Source organism: Pangasianodon hypophthalmus, chromosome 10, assembly GCF_027358585.1.
Source record: "Pangasianodon hypophthalmus isolate fPanHyp1 chromosome 10, fPanHyp1.pri, whole genome shotgun sequence".
Lineage (NCBI taxonomy): Eukaryota > Metazoa > Chordata > Actinopteri > Siluriformes > Pangasiidae > Pangasianodon > Pangasianodon hypophthalmus.
In genome coordinates, this window is record NC_069719.1 from 21,433,321 (window position 1) to 21,449,691 (window position 16,371).

At 41.1% G+C, this 16,371-nt stretch overlaps 2 protein-coding genes across 3 annotated transcripts in view; one reads left to right on the forward strand and one right to left on the reverse strand.

Annotated features, from left to right (window-relative positions):
* Positions 1–14,706, forward strand: part of tecpr2 (tectonin beta-propeller repeat containing 2) — a 36,689-nt gene extending 21,983 nt beyond the window's left edge. Inside the window, exons 13-20 of one of the 2 annotated variants that reach the window (XM_026919026.3) lie at positions 417–558; positions 1,026–1,266; positions 1,540–1,629; positions 2,997–3,230; positions 7,905–8,053; positions 8,300–8,441; positions 11,324–11,473; positions 12,287–14,706. In XM_026919026.3, coding sequence (XP_026774827.3) covers positions 417–558; positions 1,026–1,266; positions 1,540–1,629; positions 2,997–3,230; positions 7,905–8,053; positions 8,300–8,441; positions 11,324–11,473; positions 12,287–12,438 — 1,300 coding nt within the window. In that variant the 3' untranslated portion in view covers positions 12,439–14,706. Of the gene's footprint in view, positions 1–416; positions 559–1,025; positions 1,267–1,539; positions 1,630–2,996; positions 3,231–7,904; positions 8,054–8,299; positions 8,442–11,323; positions 11,474–12,198 lie in introns of both variants that reach the window. The other variant, XM_053237410.1, reaches the window with a different exon arrangement.
* A 205-nt stretch (positions 14,707–14,911) lies between these two features.
* ankrd9 (ankyrin repeat domain 9) lies at positions 14,912–16,371 on the reverse strand. Its single transcript, XM_026919027.3, has one exon. The coding sequence runs from the start codon at positions 16,058–16,060 to the stop codon at positions 15,194–15,196; it is 867 nt and encodes a 288-aa protein (XP_026774828.3). The 5' UTR covers positions 16,061–16,371; the 3' UTR covers positions 14,912–15,193.

The following is a 16,371-nucleotide window of genomic DNA, read 5'->3' on the forward strand; positions in this document are numbered from 1 at the left end:
AAACATGTTCAGTGGGGTTGAGGTCAGGGCTCTGTGCAGGCCACTAGAGTTCTTCCACACCAGCCTTGGAAACCATGTCTTTATGGATCTCACATTGTGCACAGAGGCATTGTCTTGATGGAGCAGGTTTGGGCCCTTTAGATCCAGTGAGGGGAAATCTTAATGCTACAGCATGTAAAGACATCCTATACAATTGTGTGCTTCCAACATTGTGTCAGCAGTTTGGGGAAGAACCACATATAGGTGTGATGGTCAGGTGTCCACATACTTTTGGCCATATAGTGTATAAAGGTTGTGATCATGAATTTGAATGAGAGTAACATGAAGAGCTTATATTTGTCCAGTGTAAAACATCATCCATAATCATGCCAGTTAGCTTGTAATCTGTATGTGTGTGTGGTGATGTGTGTGTGCAGTGAGAATCAGCGTCTGGAGCCCCTCTGCATTGCCCTGGGTGAGAACAACACCCTGTGGGCTCTGGACACCAGCGGTAGCCTTTGGTTCAGAACCGGGGTCACAGCTAAGAAACCCCAGGGTGAAGACGATCACTGGTGGCAGGTACACACATGTGGAGCTGTGTAGTACAATCCAAATATCTGAGTCTATTGAATTTTTTCAGATATAAACTGAATAGAATTTGTTGCACCAGTAGAAATTGTGATGGATGTCTGTGCATCTCTGATTACATAGTGTATTGGGGAATAAAGGGTATAATGGTGAATAAGGGTATAATGCATATGCATAAATAGATTATTTAAAACTAGATTTTCTTCAGCAAATGTCACTTGACAGAACTGTTAGTTTTTTTTCATAAGTTCTTGATATTATTCTTGAATATCTCTTAATGATATTTCAAACTCTAGTGTAGCTGCATTAATGCTTTTAATACCTGGTAAATGTGTACAACACCTTAAACATTCCACACAAGTGCTCTTTTAATTTATAAATTGCAAACAAATGGATGACAACCATATTTATTGTTTACTAGCTACGTACAATGCTTACACACCTGATCTCCTGTGTAGGTGAGCATCACAGATTATGTAGTGTTCGAGCAGGGCGGCCTCTTCCAGACACTGATCCAGGCCACGCAGAGTGTCGCCACCGCCACCAAGGCTCCTGTGGAGCGGGTTGCTGAACGCTTGCGTGTGGCATTCCTCTGGCAGCAGTCTCAGTGTCACCCAAGCCTGGTCAGTGCCAACCACAGCGGAGTGTGGATTGCCTCAGGTCGCAACGACTTCCACGTGGCCAAAGGCAGCCTCGTTGGTGCGATTCTTTTTCATAATTTCCCATTGCACATTTCAGCATTTAACATATCAGATTGTCAAAGCTTTTCCAGGCTCAGTATAGTGTTAGAGTAGGGAAAATGCAGAACCCAGCAGGGCAGGACCAACAGAAGTTCTGGCATGTCATTCTTCTATAATTCAGCAGAAACAGCTGCAGCTTAGTAATGGTGGACACTCATTTTTGAATCATATGTGATTCAGATGTGGCTTCTGTGTGTTTTTTGATGTTTTTTTTTTTTAAATGCTCCTTCAGGGACATATTGGAGAAGTATTGCACCCAGAGGGCTAGCATCTGCTACTAAGTGGGCATTTGTGTTTTCCTCATCAGTTCCAGCCAAAGAGGGTAAGTGCATCTTTACTTCTTTTTCCATTTGCAGGTCCTTAGTCAGAGGGTAAACTGGATTTGTGGATTAGCAAGCAGAATATGTTGGACACCAATGAACGCTGTCTAAAACCTGACCTATAACTATTTTCACTTCGAACATAGTCTACGTACACCTAGGCTAAAGACTTTCAAACTCAGTTTTTCACAACGCCACTCATTTCATGTTACCATTCAAGTCTATTAGTGTAACTACTTTATTTCCATAAGGGGTCATTTCAAAATAATAACTAAGAGACAGATTTATTCAGCTTTTAGTACTATATCAGATTTTCAGTCAAATGTTTGTATACACTTTGTTAGTATTTGCTGGGATTGCCTTTAAATTGCTTGAATTTGAATCAAACACTTCTTGTAGCCTTCCACAAGCTTTTCCACAAGGATTTGCTGTAATTTTTGCTCATTCCTCCTGACAGAACTGGTGTAACTCAGTCAGACGTGTCAGAGGCCTTCTTGCACAGACACACTTTTTAAATTCAATCCACCAATTTTCTGTAGGATTCAGGTCAGGGTTTTGTGATGGCCACTTCAATGCTTTCACTTTGTCGTCTTTTTGTTACAACTTTGGTGGTATGCTTAGGATCATTGTCTTGCTGGAAGACCCAGTTGCAACATAGTCGTTACTTCAATTTATTTAAAGAGACAGTTTATGAAAACCTTTGACCCACTGGAATTCTGATTTAGTGAATAAAATCTGTCTGTAATCAATTGTTTTAAAATGAACTCTGATGTGAAAAAGTAGATGCCCTAATTGACTTGCCAAAAGATACTTGAGGTAGCATGAAATGTTGTGAAAAACTGGGATTGTGTATCTGTTATTCTAGGTGTATGTAAAACTTTGTTATTTAATGACTTCTACAAACAGGTTCCTTAGTAAAGTGCCACCAGAAAAGCTTTAATGCTCCTTGGCATATATTATATAATTATACATTATCTCAGGAGCTATAGTGGATGGATGAGCACCCCTTTTCCAAAATCTCACATAGGTGTTCAGTTGACTTGAGATCTGGTTACTGTGAAGGTCATAACTTGTAATTTACCTCATTTTCCTGCTCATCGAACATTCAGTGAGTCCTTATGCGGTGTGGATGAGTCATTGTCATCCTGCAAGAGCCCACTTCCATCAGGATAGTAATGTTTCATCATAGGATACATGTAATCAATCAGAATAAATTGTGAATGTATTGTTTTGCAACGACTATTTCTTCTGAGGTGACAAGTGGACCCAAACCATACCGGACAAATGCCCTCACAGCATAACAGAGCCTGTTTTTCCTTTAATTAGTCATATCTGATTGTACATTGTATTGTATATTGTGTCTCTGTAGGGAGTTTTCTTTGGCTGGGTCAGAGCAGGAAAGACTTGTTCTGCATTTGGGACCAGGACCTGCAGATGCGTCCTCTCACTGTCCAGTTGCCTGCAGACGTGGAGATTGTGCAGCTGTCAGCCTGCAGAGATGCGCTGTGGGGTCTGGACCAGTACGGCCGTGTCTACATTCGCACACTCACAGCCAACTGCCCCACCGGCCTACACTGGACACCTCTTGACCTCAGCCAGCTTGGTATGCGCACACACACACGCCCCCTGTAAGAGAGTAGCGTCAGTGGATCACGCACAGGGCAAATTTAGACCAGCGCAATGCCAAACAACCATGTCTCTACAAGAGTCACGAAAGCCTTGATGGTTTATTCAGATTTAGGCTTGTTGTCAAGACAACAATGGCTGGTTGTGATGGTGACTAGGGGCGTTGTTGGGGATTAAGCATAATAGCATAACTTAATCAGCGTGGATGTAATAGCTTAACTGAATCAGCCTGGAAATAGCTGCATGGATTACATTAGAGAAAGTTACTAGGGTGACTCACCAATTCGATTTTGAAGTTATTGTACATAGAAATTCACAAAGTCACATTGTTAGAGTTTTTATTGAATTTGTTCCGAGCTTATAATGTGATCAGAAATTTAAACCATATTTCTTCATTTTGGTAGCTACTTTCCTTTGCATCTAGGGCTGTCTGTATATTTTAAAGAAGCAGCACATCTGTAAGCCCACCCTTGAGCTTTTGTAGTAAATGAATTGGTGCTGTAGTGTTGCTTAACAATCTGGGAGTGGACCTTTAATGCCCACTCCCAGCTATCCAGCATGTTTTAACACATTGTCTGGGTTGCCCCTTTGAAGCGTCCTTTAGGCTGGGCTGTTTGTGACAAGGTGATCCACATGGAACATTCCTCTCCGCATAGACCTTCTCCAGTTTCCATCCCGTCTAAGGTCGATTGTGGACTGCAGTGTACAGCTAACCTGCTATTCTGTCATTACCTTTAAAAAATAGCTTCTTCAGAACATATTATGGCATTAAGGTTTTGTTGTTAAAGTTTAGTTGCAGAAGGAGTACTTTTCAGATCTTCTCATTTGTGCAGTGGTAGCGCAGTGGAAATCCACGTCACAAGTACTCAGACAGCAAGTGCCGGTTTCGTATGTCAAGAGCACCTGCTGTTGGGAGATGTGTTTATATTTTTATATGAGCAGATGGTTCTTGCATAACACTAATACGTCCTGCAGGCAAATTGTCAGGGTTCAAGGCTGAGAAAGAGCAAAGCAGTTCTGCTGGTGCAGAGCTTGTGAATATTGGATTAACAAATGAACAGCAACTAGACCAAAAGAATGCACAAGTGCATTTAATGAACATGTTTGTTAAAAGAAAAATGTTCAGGTTTGCTACTCTTCTGAACACTGAGATGACCCCTTAATGCAGGGGTCTTCAATCTTATCTGCAAAGGGCAAGGTGTGGCTGCAGGTTTTCATTACAGCCAAACTGGAGTTACTCTTGATAGTTGATTAGAGACTGAGATGAACTGATTATACAAGTGAAATCAGGTGTGGCTTCTGCCTGGTTGGAATGAAAGCCTGCAGCAACACCGGCTCTTTGCGGATAAGATTGAAGACCCCTGACTTAATCTTTTCAGATGACTAAACAGATTTTTACTGGGGATTAAGCACTTGCTTAGCAACTGTTCATGCATTTACAGGAATATGCTCATTAAAGGATAAAAGCCTAAAGGCATGGTCCATGTTTTTTTTTTTGTTTGTTTGTTTGTTTTTTCCAGTGTGTTGCATGTGGTAAATGTACCTGCTCTTAGACTAACCAGTGGGTGTGAGTAAGAATAATCCTGGATGAGTTGTGTCTGTTTATTCTGCTGATGTAATCAGAATTCACAGCCATTGTAACGTAAATAAAGAACACGATTGTTGAACGTTGCATAGGCTTACACAAAAGAATTGATGAAATTCTGAAAGAAAGAGGCTTTTGAAACTCACTCACATGGATTTGAATTGAACTTCTTATATTGTGATCATTGCGTTAACCTTCAGTAGACTCACAGTGAACTTAAAATAAGATTTAAACCCCAGTTACCCCAGGTTAAAACATCCTGCAGTACGTGGTGTTTGTTTACGGGCTGTGAGTGTTTCGGTGTGTGTCGTGCTGTGAAAATGGCGGGTGTGCAAATAGATAGTCATGTGATAGAGGCAGCTGCAGCCTTGCCTGTTTTGGATGTGGATGTGTAGCAGGGTGAAAGATGAGCTCGGCAGAGCTTGAGGGTGCAGGCTCAATTTTAGAATGCAGAAACTGTTATGGTACACAGAGTTTCCTCTACTTTAAATATACAGTACAGTCCAGAGATCTGAGTCTGCTATCAAGTGTTATTTTATTATATCAAAAACTAATACAGCAGTTTTTACTCTGTTATTCAAGCACACATTAATCAAGTTATTTTTTAATCATTACATTTTAGTTGTTTGATTATTCCTCATATGAAATTAAAATATATTTGAATATCTTGATGACAGTTTTTAAATTTTTTTGTGGCATTGTGTATTTTATTCACATGGTAAGAGTTATTAGGGCCTTTCACACCGCTTTAGTTCCAGAACTAAATTTACAGTACTAAAGTACTGGGCAATTTTGCACGAACTATTTCCCAGTACCGTTTAAAGGGTTGCATTCGCACCGACAGTGGGCACTAGGAAGTGACGTAAGCCGGTCGACAGCGACATCATTTGCACACGGCATTCAACAGCGGATACAAAGAACAACATAAACAACCGGAGGATAGAGGACGCTGTGATCGGAGCTGTGTTTTTGTTGTGTATCGCTGTTCTCCATACTTGTGAAATAAGTTGACACTACAGTATGTTTACACAGCGTTTTAAATCATGGCGGGTGAGGGCGTTTTCGTACACGTCTGGCCAATCAACGTCTACTTACATCACGGATAGTACCAGTTGTGCTAGTTAGACCCTGCTCTGGAGTAGGAGCTAATTTGGTTCTCGAAAAAGGCAGTCCGGTACTAAAATCGCACCCTGTTCTGGAGGTGCGAAAACGCCAAAAAGTGGGTAGTTCCACAATTAGTTCAGGTACTATGAAAAGGTTCCCGCGGTGCAAAAGGCCCTATGGTTAACAGTCCTGTAAGCTTTATGGTTTATCAGAGCTACAGATTTCAGTAAATAATAATGAACTACCTTTGAGTGAATAATTGTGCAGTACTGTTTAAGAAACATAAAGTATTTATAGTGGATTAAATAAACTTCTAGATTAAATGACCATGAGCTATCCCTTATTAAGTGCATGACATTGTCTGATAGTTTCATTATTTTGAATCATTGAGCTGTCACCATAAATACGCTTTATTTCATATAATATAACACTGTGTTATGAATCACTTTAATCATATTGATGTGTTCATTATGAAGACAAAATACACTTGTGCTGAAGTGATGAATGAATGTTAACCCATTCTCTCAACAGCTAAGCAGCACTGTGTGCTAAGAAAAACTTTGAAAGGTCACTATGATTACATGCTTTCTGCTTATTCATGAAGTATTTATTCCCAGCACCAGCTGAACTGCATTACTGCTATTGATCCAGTAGATAGCATTTATGTCCAGGTTTGCTTTAAGTCTGTCAAACATGCTGTAGAGTCTTAAGCACCAGATCAGAATGTGATGACATTGTAGGTTCAGGGACATATTGCAGTGTTAGCTCACTCTCACTGACTGTTTTAATCAAAACACAACTCGGTTCTCACTGCATTGATTTCCTGGTACTAGATCTGCAAGTAAAGAATGAACAGACAAGATCCTTGATGTGCTTTGGATGTAGTGACGTAGGCCTACATATAATCATATTCCAGTATGACGAGAGTCACTATCTTTTTCTGATTAAGACGAGCCAGCACAATGCACTCCTTACAATTTAATAGTCACACAGATGGGGCCTTCGAGATTAACCGTACATTCAGATCAAGCCATTGTACTGCTCCTGCGCCTAACTTTAATGAGTCACCATGTTATTATGAAATATGTTTGGACTGGACTTGTAATCTATTCAATGGAAGATTTAAGGGGACATCAAGTGACTGTGATGCTTCTTTTTTTTTGTCATTAATCTACAGAGAATAACCCATACTGACAAAGCGAAAATGTTTTTTAGATTTTTTTTCAAATGCATGAAAAATCAAAACCTGGATATCTCTCATTTAGATAAGTATTCAGACCTTTTATTCACTACTTTGTAGAAAATCATTTGGGAGTAATTACAGCTTCTTATGTAAGTCTCTACAAACATTGCACATCTGGATTTGGCCAGTTTCTCCCATTCTTTCTGGCAGATCTTCTCAAGCTCAATCAGACTAGATGAGGAACATCTGTGAACTGCCATCTTCAGGTCTCTCCACAGATGTTCTGTGGGGTTCTGGGCAGTTAGTGGGCCACTCAAGGACATTCAGAACCAGGTCTTCCTGGTTCCGATTTTTTCGCAGTCCCAGTCTGAAGTTGTGTGCAATCTGGAGCAGGTTTTCTTCAAGTACCTCTCTATATTTGACTGCATTCATCCTTTCCTCAATTCTGACCAGTCTCTCCCTACTGCTGAAAAGCACCCGCGTACCGTGCTTCACCGTAGGGATGCTATTAGCCAGTTGATTAACAGTACCTGGTTTTTGCCAGATGACGCACTTGGAGTTTAGCTCAAAGGGTTCAGTTTTGTCTTAGAAGAGTCCTAAGAAGTTAATTTTCAATGGGTCGGTGTCCATGCCATCAATCAGGTTATAATTAGGTTATTAAAAATATGCTTTTCATTTTTTAATTATTGAGTCAGTGTATAGAACCACTTCAAGGTCTGTTGAAGTATGCAAAAAAAAAAAAAAGGATGAGATCCTGAACAAATGACTCTTACTTACAGGACACGTGAGACTTCTGAGCTTTTCCTGTGGCAGTCAGAACGTGTGGGCATGTGACGCCAAGGGCATGGTATATTTCCGAGTGGGAACACAACCTCTAAACCCCAGCATGATGCTCCCAGCCTGGATCTGCATCGAGCCACCTGAGCAGGTAAACAGGCCAGTCTGACTTCCCCTGCTTAGCATAAACACCATAAACCAGTTGATTCATTAAAGCTATTTTACACTTTGATTTGTGATTTTTTTTTTTGTTAAATCCAGGACATCGAATTTTAAACACTACACCATTACAGCACAAGAGATGTTTATTTTATTTGATCATTGATTAAGCTGTCCAAGTAACAACAAAGTAAAATTACAGTGCAGCCTAACTGTGTTGTTTTGTTATCTGGAGCAGCCTGCGGGTGTGCACTTGGTACGTGTTCAGACCAGTCCTAACGACCGCATGCTGTGGGCTCTGGACAGCCGCTGTAACGTACACGTGCGCACTGGCATTACCGAGGAGATGCCAGTGGGGACGGCCTGGGAGCACATTCCTGGTACACCATCATTACACTTTATTCTTTTATTTTTTTCACACTTGCTTTGTTCCTTTTTTTGTTTGCTGACCCAGATGTTCACACTGTTTTTTTTTTGTTTTTTTTTAAATTCGTGTAACTTTGTGCTATAATGGGAAGCTTCTGACTATGACTCAGTCGTCTAAACTGAGAAAGTTAATCCTAGCTAAAACAAAGGTTGAATGCTGCAGTTGCTTTAGAGGCGGGTTGCTGAAATGGGGTTTCAAGGATGGACAGATCATAAATGTATTAGCTAGCCCACAGGGCAAGTGTAGTTACAGCAGCAAGATGCGTCACGCCAACATGAAGCACATTATGCACATTTAAACATAGCTACATATGAAAAGAAAACTTTGTTTATTTATTTATTTTTTGATCAAGTAAATCCTCCACTAGGTTTATTTTGTGTTGTCAGTCCATGCGCCCATCTGTGTGTCCATGTGTCCACCTGAGGTTTTCATTAGAGACAATATCTCAAGAATGAGTGGTTGAATGTTTGTAGGGTTTATATGAATTATCATTGTAACCAGCAGATGAAATGATTGCATTTTGGAATTGATCCAAAAACAGGGTCAAGGTCACAGCAAGATTCACATTTGTGTTCAGGAACTCAAGGCCTATTTCTGGCAATGGAGGCATCCCTGTTGACACCATTGGCATCAGGTTCTAGTTGATTTTTTTTTTTCTAGTTGTTGAACTTGGACACGAAATCTGATTGTCCCGGGTGCCCAGGCTACTGACTTGTCCTCCCCTGGGGTTTGGCGAGTTACTGAAATGGTTTTGAAAAACATAATTTAAAGGGTTAGTCTGACTGAACAGAATAATGTTCCTGGTAGAGGTGGAATAGGAAAATGTTATAAACCCAGCACTGCAGGCTACTCTACATCATGGTATATGTGTACAATATTATTAAAGAGGATGAAATTACATAACACACCATTCAGTTGTAAAATTATGAAGTTAGGGCAAAGGTAGGCTCCATTGTACCTTATAAATATTTTACAGATTTTGTATTTCAGATGTTACAGATATTGCTTTTGTGATGTTATTATCTATACCAGTACTGCTACAATTATTTTCAGATTTCCGAATCGTGGCATATCATAATTAGGGATGTCCCAGTCCGAAGTATCAGTATCGGAGCCGATCCAGGCACTTTCTAATGGATCAGGATCGGTTATTCGAAGTCTGATCCACGTCTGATCCATTGTTAACGTTCTGTTAGAACATTACGTCATTTTGTGTAATTTACGCAACTGTCATGCAAGTGACATCCACAACTTGTGGCAGTGAAGCACAAGAGCAGTAAAATGTCTGCTGTTTGGAACTATTTCAATGTAGAAAACGAAAACGGCGTGACAGCTATGTGCACTCTAAGCAATGCCAGTATTTCGTGTGGTGGCAGCAAAAGAGGTGCTTTCAACCCGACTGATATGATAAAGCATCTATAAAGAAAACGTTCGAAGGAATACAGCAAGTTCACACAGGTCACTCAAGAAAATGCGTCAAAGCAACAAACAATGGAGGATGTTTTCAAGCGGCAAGAGAAGGTTTCCTTGAAACAGCGACAAGGCAAGAAAAATTTCAGAGAGGTTAGTTGAATTTATTGCCAGTCTCTGTAGTAAAGAATGTAGGTTTTCATCTCGTGTGGAGTATTTGGAGCCACAGTACGCCATCCCCTCGCAACACTACAAATACAGACACTGCCATATCAGAGATTTACAATAAAGTTTGTGAGCAATTGTGAGATTGCTTTGCAAATGTGACTGCAGTCAGTTTTACTACTGACATTTGGCATTCAGATGTTTGCCCAAAGTCATTGCTTAGCCTTCCTGCACACTAGATAGACTCCAGTTTTGATTTAAAATGCGCAGTGTTGCATGCTAGTTAGTTTCACAGTTCACATACAACCAAGCGTGTAACTTAGGCACATGAGGAGATGTTGAACAAACAACAGGTTCACGTTATTTTGAGGGACAATGCAAGAAATATGAAAAAAGCAATGATTGATATAGGGTTACCAAGCTATAGCCATGCATAGCTCACAGGCTTCAGAAGGTGGTGTAAGTTGTATGAGCTAAGGTTTTTGCTCCAGAAGGCTCTGAATCATATAATACGTGCTGTATTATATGATTCAGAGCCTTCTGGAGCAAAAACGGCCTCTCCGTGTCTATGTTGCTGACCATCATCTTCCAGCTACACTGACAGCGAACCAGTGGGCTCTGATGGAGAAGACAGTTGAGGTTTTAGCTCCCTGAGCTGACCAGGGTGGTGAGTCAGCCCTGCTTACGATAGAGAACAGCACTGACGAGTGGGTCAAGTCAATGGAAAACACTCTTCTAGAAGCAGCGGAAAGACCCTTCAGCCCGGTTGAGAGTAAACCAGAGTATTAGTAGTGTATTTGATGAGATATTTGAGGAGAATCAGACATAGCATCTCTTCAGCCGTTCAGGTCCAAACTTTGCAGAGCAAACCATGCCAAGATCAGACAATCCACTGGAGGAATACTAGAGGAAAAATTGGGTACACGTTCCCTCACTGGCTGCTACTGCGTCCAAGTTTCTTTGTGCTCCTTGCAACAGTGTGGACAGTGAGAGACTCTTTAGTGCAGATACAAATATCATTGATGAGAAGAGAAACCATCTGTCAACTTAAAATGTATTGAAGTGTGTAAATGTGTGTTAACAAGTATCCAATTGGGCTCGCGATCTGCAGATACTTACTATTAAACTACCTGAATTGGGATCGGGGACAAAAAAACTGGTCTGGGACATCCCTAATCATAATACATGTATTATGACATTAGCCACGTTAAAGATGGTTGGTCCCATTACGTTGTGTAACGTGGCCTCTCTGTGCTGCAGGGCTCCAGGCTAGTCAGTTAGTGCTGAGCACAAGAACTGCATGGGTTCGCTGTCCTAATGGTGAGATGGCCCGACGATACGGGATTTCAGAAAAGAACCCGGCTGGGGACTACTGGAAGAAGGTGCCAGGCCTGGTCAACTGGCTGACGGGTGAGTGGTTAAAAGGTTACTCGGGTGAAAATTCTGTAAAAGCTCACTAAATAATGTTGACCACACTTTAGTAGCTCAGGTAAGAACTCCAGCATGGTAGTCTTGTTGATTTTTTTTATTTGTCCTTTTAAAGGTGCAGGGTGCAAAATATTTATTGTGATTAACATTTGTTCACAATAAAATTAATGTTAAATTCACCTCCTTTGGTCAATACTTGGGAGACTTGCAATTACTTCAGGTAAAACTTCAGGTTTTGTGGGATATGTCTCTATCAGCTTCTAGCAGCTATCTTTATCCTGATAATTTTTCCCAATTTGCTGAGTCTCCAACATGGGATTTCATATGGCTTGTTGTCAATAAGGGCTTCTTGTCACTGCTCTTTGTGGAGTGTCCAGGCTGTGAACAGCTTCTCCCATCTGATCTGTGGCTCTCTCCAGATTTCTTCAGATCTCTTCACCCTTAGCCTCTTGGATGCTTCTCTGACTAATCTGCTTACTCCAGAACTAAATTAGGTTTTCCACATCATCAATACTTATGCAGTCACAACTCTTAGGTTTATTTATTTGTAAATAATATTACAAACAATATTGTTCCTGTAGTATACTATGCAAGGCACTGTATTTCAGAATACGAGGAACACCAGTATTAGGTGAACATTCAAGCTGAAATCAGAAGTTGAATTATTGATATATTTGTTATAAAGACTACTTTCTTTCCTCTTACAGAGATCTTTTAGACAAAGGTCTGTAGAGTGGACTGAGACTTTTAAACTCTTCTCTACACAAGTTTGAGAATGATGTCTCTTTGTTGCAGTGACTCACATGGATGAGCTCTGGGCCATTACCCCAACTGGTGCTCTGACACAGCGCCTCACCAAGACCCTGCCACACAGCACTGGCAAAAATCACGCCAACACGGGCTCTCTCAGTGGGGAAGAACTCGAAGAGGAGTGGGAGGTGATTTAGACAGCTGTGCTGTGTGTTCTTGTAAAAACAGTTCTGTTGATTTTGCTAGTGGGCACTTTTTTGTTGGATTTATTTTGTTGTTTTTAACCTGTGTACAGAAAAGATTGTCTTTACAGAGTGTACAGAATTTTTGATGGTTACGTTTTGAAGGGAAGTTTTAACAAAAATAATTGTTTAATTAACTTATTTTAACCATGCACTATTTAACCTTTTACCCAAAACGTCAGGATCCGTTACCTTACAATTTTTTTTTTTATTATTTAAATGGCGAAATGGTCCGGTCAGTACCACAATGCACATCATGAGGAGTTTCTGTCACAAGCATGTCAGTATGATTACAGACTCAAGATCAGATCCAGTTGGATGTAAAGGGGAAAATATATAAATCAGCATTCTATTGCTAAACATTTGATGAAAATGGGTTGTGGTTTGCGGGAAAGGGAAAGAGACTGAAGTCTGAAGTAAAATGAAATATGTAAAGGGATTGGTTGTAAAGAGCATTAATTGAATACTTAACATGAGTGAAATCATGTTAATCGTCTCTTTGATCACCAAGATAGTGATACATGGCAGAATTTGTATGGTAATATAAAGTGTACAAGGTGTGTTGTACAAGTGTAATCTTAACTTATATAATGTAAAAACATATGTTTGCTAACCTCCATGTGTGGTGTATAACATCTGTTAATATTAACTGTCTGCAGCTATTCGCTTTGTGAGAGAGCACAGCTTTACGCCAGAAAATGCCATTCTGAATTTCGTGAATTGATGATTGATGTATCTATGGCTGATTAAGCGAAATGGACATAAGCCTAATCAGTTCAGTTTATAATCAGATACCAGCTGTCAGAATGTCCACAATGCTGTTGTGCCGCAGTCTGAATGGACTCTTTAAGTGTGATTTTTCTCCCTTTTCACATTTAAGAGCAACCAGATTTTACTTTACGGTTAAGATGCATGCAAAAGAGAAACAGTTCAGGAAAATCTGTAGTTTCTACAGTACAGTACGTACTGTACGTACAGTAGGAAGTTCACCATGTGAAGGGTTTTCGGCCACCACACATATTGTGAAGCAACCAGAGACATATCCATGATGCTTAATGAACGGAAAGTCTAGCTAAACATGTTTACAATAACAGTACATTGAGCTTAACGCATTACTAGACTTTACTGTAATTGTAAAGCCAAAAACTTAATGTGGATAAACATGAAGCGTGAAGCAGAAACCCTACTGACATAGGAGTAAAATTACTGGGACCAAAAGTACTTAGTAGTGGATTTGGAATTCCACTGTGATTAATCTGCATTATTTAAATTTTCCCAAGTTTTAACAACTGTAGAATGTGAGAACTTCACATGACTGGCACGGCACTTTAAGGTCTATCACTTTATAATCACCAGAAGAACGTATAACGTTGTCTTTAAGACACAATGAAGGAGGAACTATATCGCTAATATTTACCGAAGTCTTTGCTTTCACACAAGACTCACCCAGGAATGTATTTAAAAATCAAAATCAGAAACTGGTAATAGCTACTGAGAGCTGTTACCAGTGTTCATTCCATACCGTAGGGCATAAGGCATGCTTACATAGTTATTCACATACCTGCTGTTTGTCGGTTCAGATCAACTGTGTGCATGAACGCTGGAAAAGGGGATGAAGAGGTGTGTTTTTTTTGTTTTATTATTCTTTTCTTTGCTGTAACTTGGTTTACTTGGTTATTAGTAGACTGATTAGTGTTATTGTGACAGTCTACAGCCCTCTTATCAGCCACGTGGTTCATAGAAACTCTCATAGTCCATTCTGAGTGAACTGTAATGCTGTATTGGCAACTTTCATGTAACTTCATTTAGAGAATGCACTTTATTAATGAATAAATATGTGTATCAAGTGTATCATAATTTAATTTAAAAAAGCATATATAATGGTACTTTGTGTCTTTTTTTTTTTTTAAACTCGCCTCGTGACTTGTCTAATTTTTTTTGGACCACAGACACCTCAGAAATATGCAAATGAAATATGGTAAGTATATCAGCATTGCATTAATAGTGTCCATTGTTTGTGGTTGTTTTACTTTTCATTTGTGAGATTTTGCCTTTAATTTGGGGCCCTCTGGGACTCTCATGTCCTCTTTTCTTCTCCTCTTCTCCTCTGACCACAATGCTGTTGGTGTAAATGAACTGGGAACACTAGCACTCATTATAGAGCACTGATGTTATGCGTATGGTATATTATCACTAATTCCATTAAACATGCTTTTAACTGCTGCTGTCATCACTTTATGCTGTCTATATGAACTTGCAGAATTAAAAAAGATCTTTACCAAAACGCCTAAGCCTGATTATGATTCAGATTTAGCTCAGGAGAATCACATACTCCCTTGATAGTCTACATGTTGCAGAAATGTGTGTTACTTTTTCTCTCCTCTGAAAACAATGGACTGTATATGCAGGGGTTTAAGAAATGCACTGATAGTTTTCACAAAAAAATATATATTTTTTAAAAATATTTTTAAAACAGTTACCAAGCGTCACTTGGTATCATTCTATTTTACAACATTGACATATTTACAGTGCAGTAATTAGTGTAGCAGTCCTAGATGGTCTATTTCATCAACCCGCAAAAACAGCACAGAACCAGTTTCCACATCTTGTCCTAACTTGAAGCGTTCCAAACTTTTTACACACTTTTTTAAATAAGGGACCGTGTTGATGCCATCAGTCACAGGCAGAGAGAGGATATGTCCTTCACGCGTTAAGACTGGTGCAGTCTGAAATCAGGTGGTCTGAGGAAATCAGGCAGGGACTCGAGCTGTTCGTCAGGGACGGATCGCGTCACTTTGCGCATGCATTGCACGAACAGCGATGGTGGACATTGACCAGAGAGCCACTGGAGCGCCTGCTCCCCGATGAGGCGGCTCCACAGTGCGGGCTTCTCCCGCAGCTCCGTGCGCATGCGGAAGCGTAGCGCGGGCATGAACAGCACCAGATATCCGAGGCACACGCGCTTCGTACGCATGTCCATGTCACTTTGGCTGATTTGTTGCAGCAGGCAGTCCAGAGGTGTGTCTCCTGCACGATCTGTGACGTACGGGCACGCGCCGTGGCCCAGCAACAGCAGCAAACACTCAGGGCGCGCGAGGTCGCACGCCAGATGTAGCGCCGTTTTGCCTCCCTCTGCGTGCGCGCACCCGCGGTGATTCAACAGCAGCTTTTTCTCGCCTTCGTCCGCGAAGTCCTTGAGGGTGTCCATCATGATTTTGAGAATGCTCGTGCGGTTGTAGCGCACGGCCACGGCGACATGCGGGGTGGCGGAGTGCGCGCAGCAGCGGAAGCTCGCGCTCGGCATGGCCAGCGCGTGCACGGAGTAGCGCTGGAGCAGGTGGCGCGCGTACTGCTGGTGGTCGTGGACGAGCGCGTAGAGCAGCGCTTCGGACGGCGAGAAAGCGCATGCGCGACCTTCGTCTTCCCAGTGGAACGCTTCAGTGGCGCGGATGTCCTCCAGCAGCCACACCGGCAGCAGATCCCGCACAGCCTGATAGAAAGCTAGCGAGGTTCTCTGGCACTGTTTTTCAGACTTGTAATCTGCGCGGCGCTCGTACATTCCCAGATCCAGAGGCATCGTTACTCTCTTCTACCCCCTTTTTTGCACTCTGTTGTGATTTAAAGCTGCTCTTGAGATGTTTGGGTGTTTTTGCAGGGTTGACTTTGAGGCCAGTGTGTAACACTGAAACATCTGCAGACTTACTGGAGGTAGTGTATAGTTGTTATTTGGACTGTCCTGCACAGCGTTAGCAGTTAACAGTTACACTCAGTGATCAAGCAGCCAAGAGGACAGTTCAGTAACCTCAGTAATCCGTGAGAGTATTAACCAAGACAAGAACGGCTTGTTTACTGATGATGCTGCTTTCTTCCGCCGTCAAAGCCCGCTTC

What these genes read in the sequence shown, in the direction of transcription:
- ankrd9 (XM_026919027.3), bottom strand. Translation starts at nt 16,060, where the DNA reads ATGCCTCTGGATCTGGGAATGTACGAGCGCCGCGCAGATTACAAGTCT.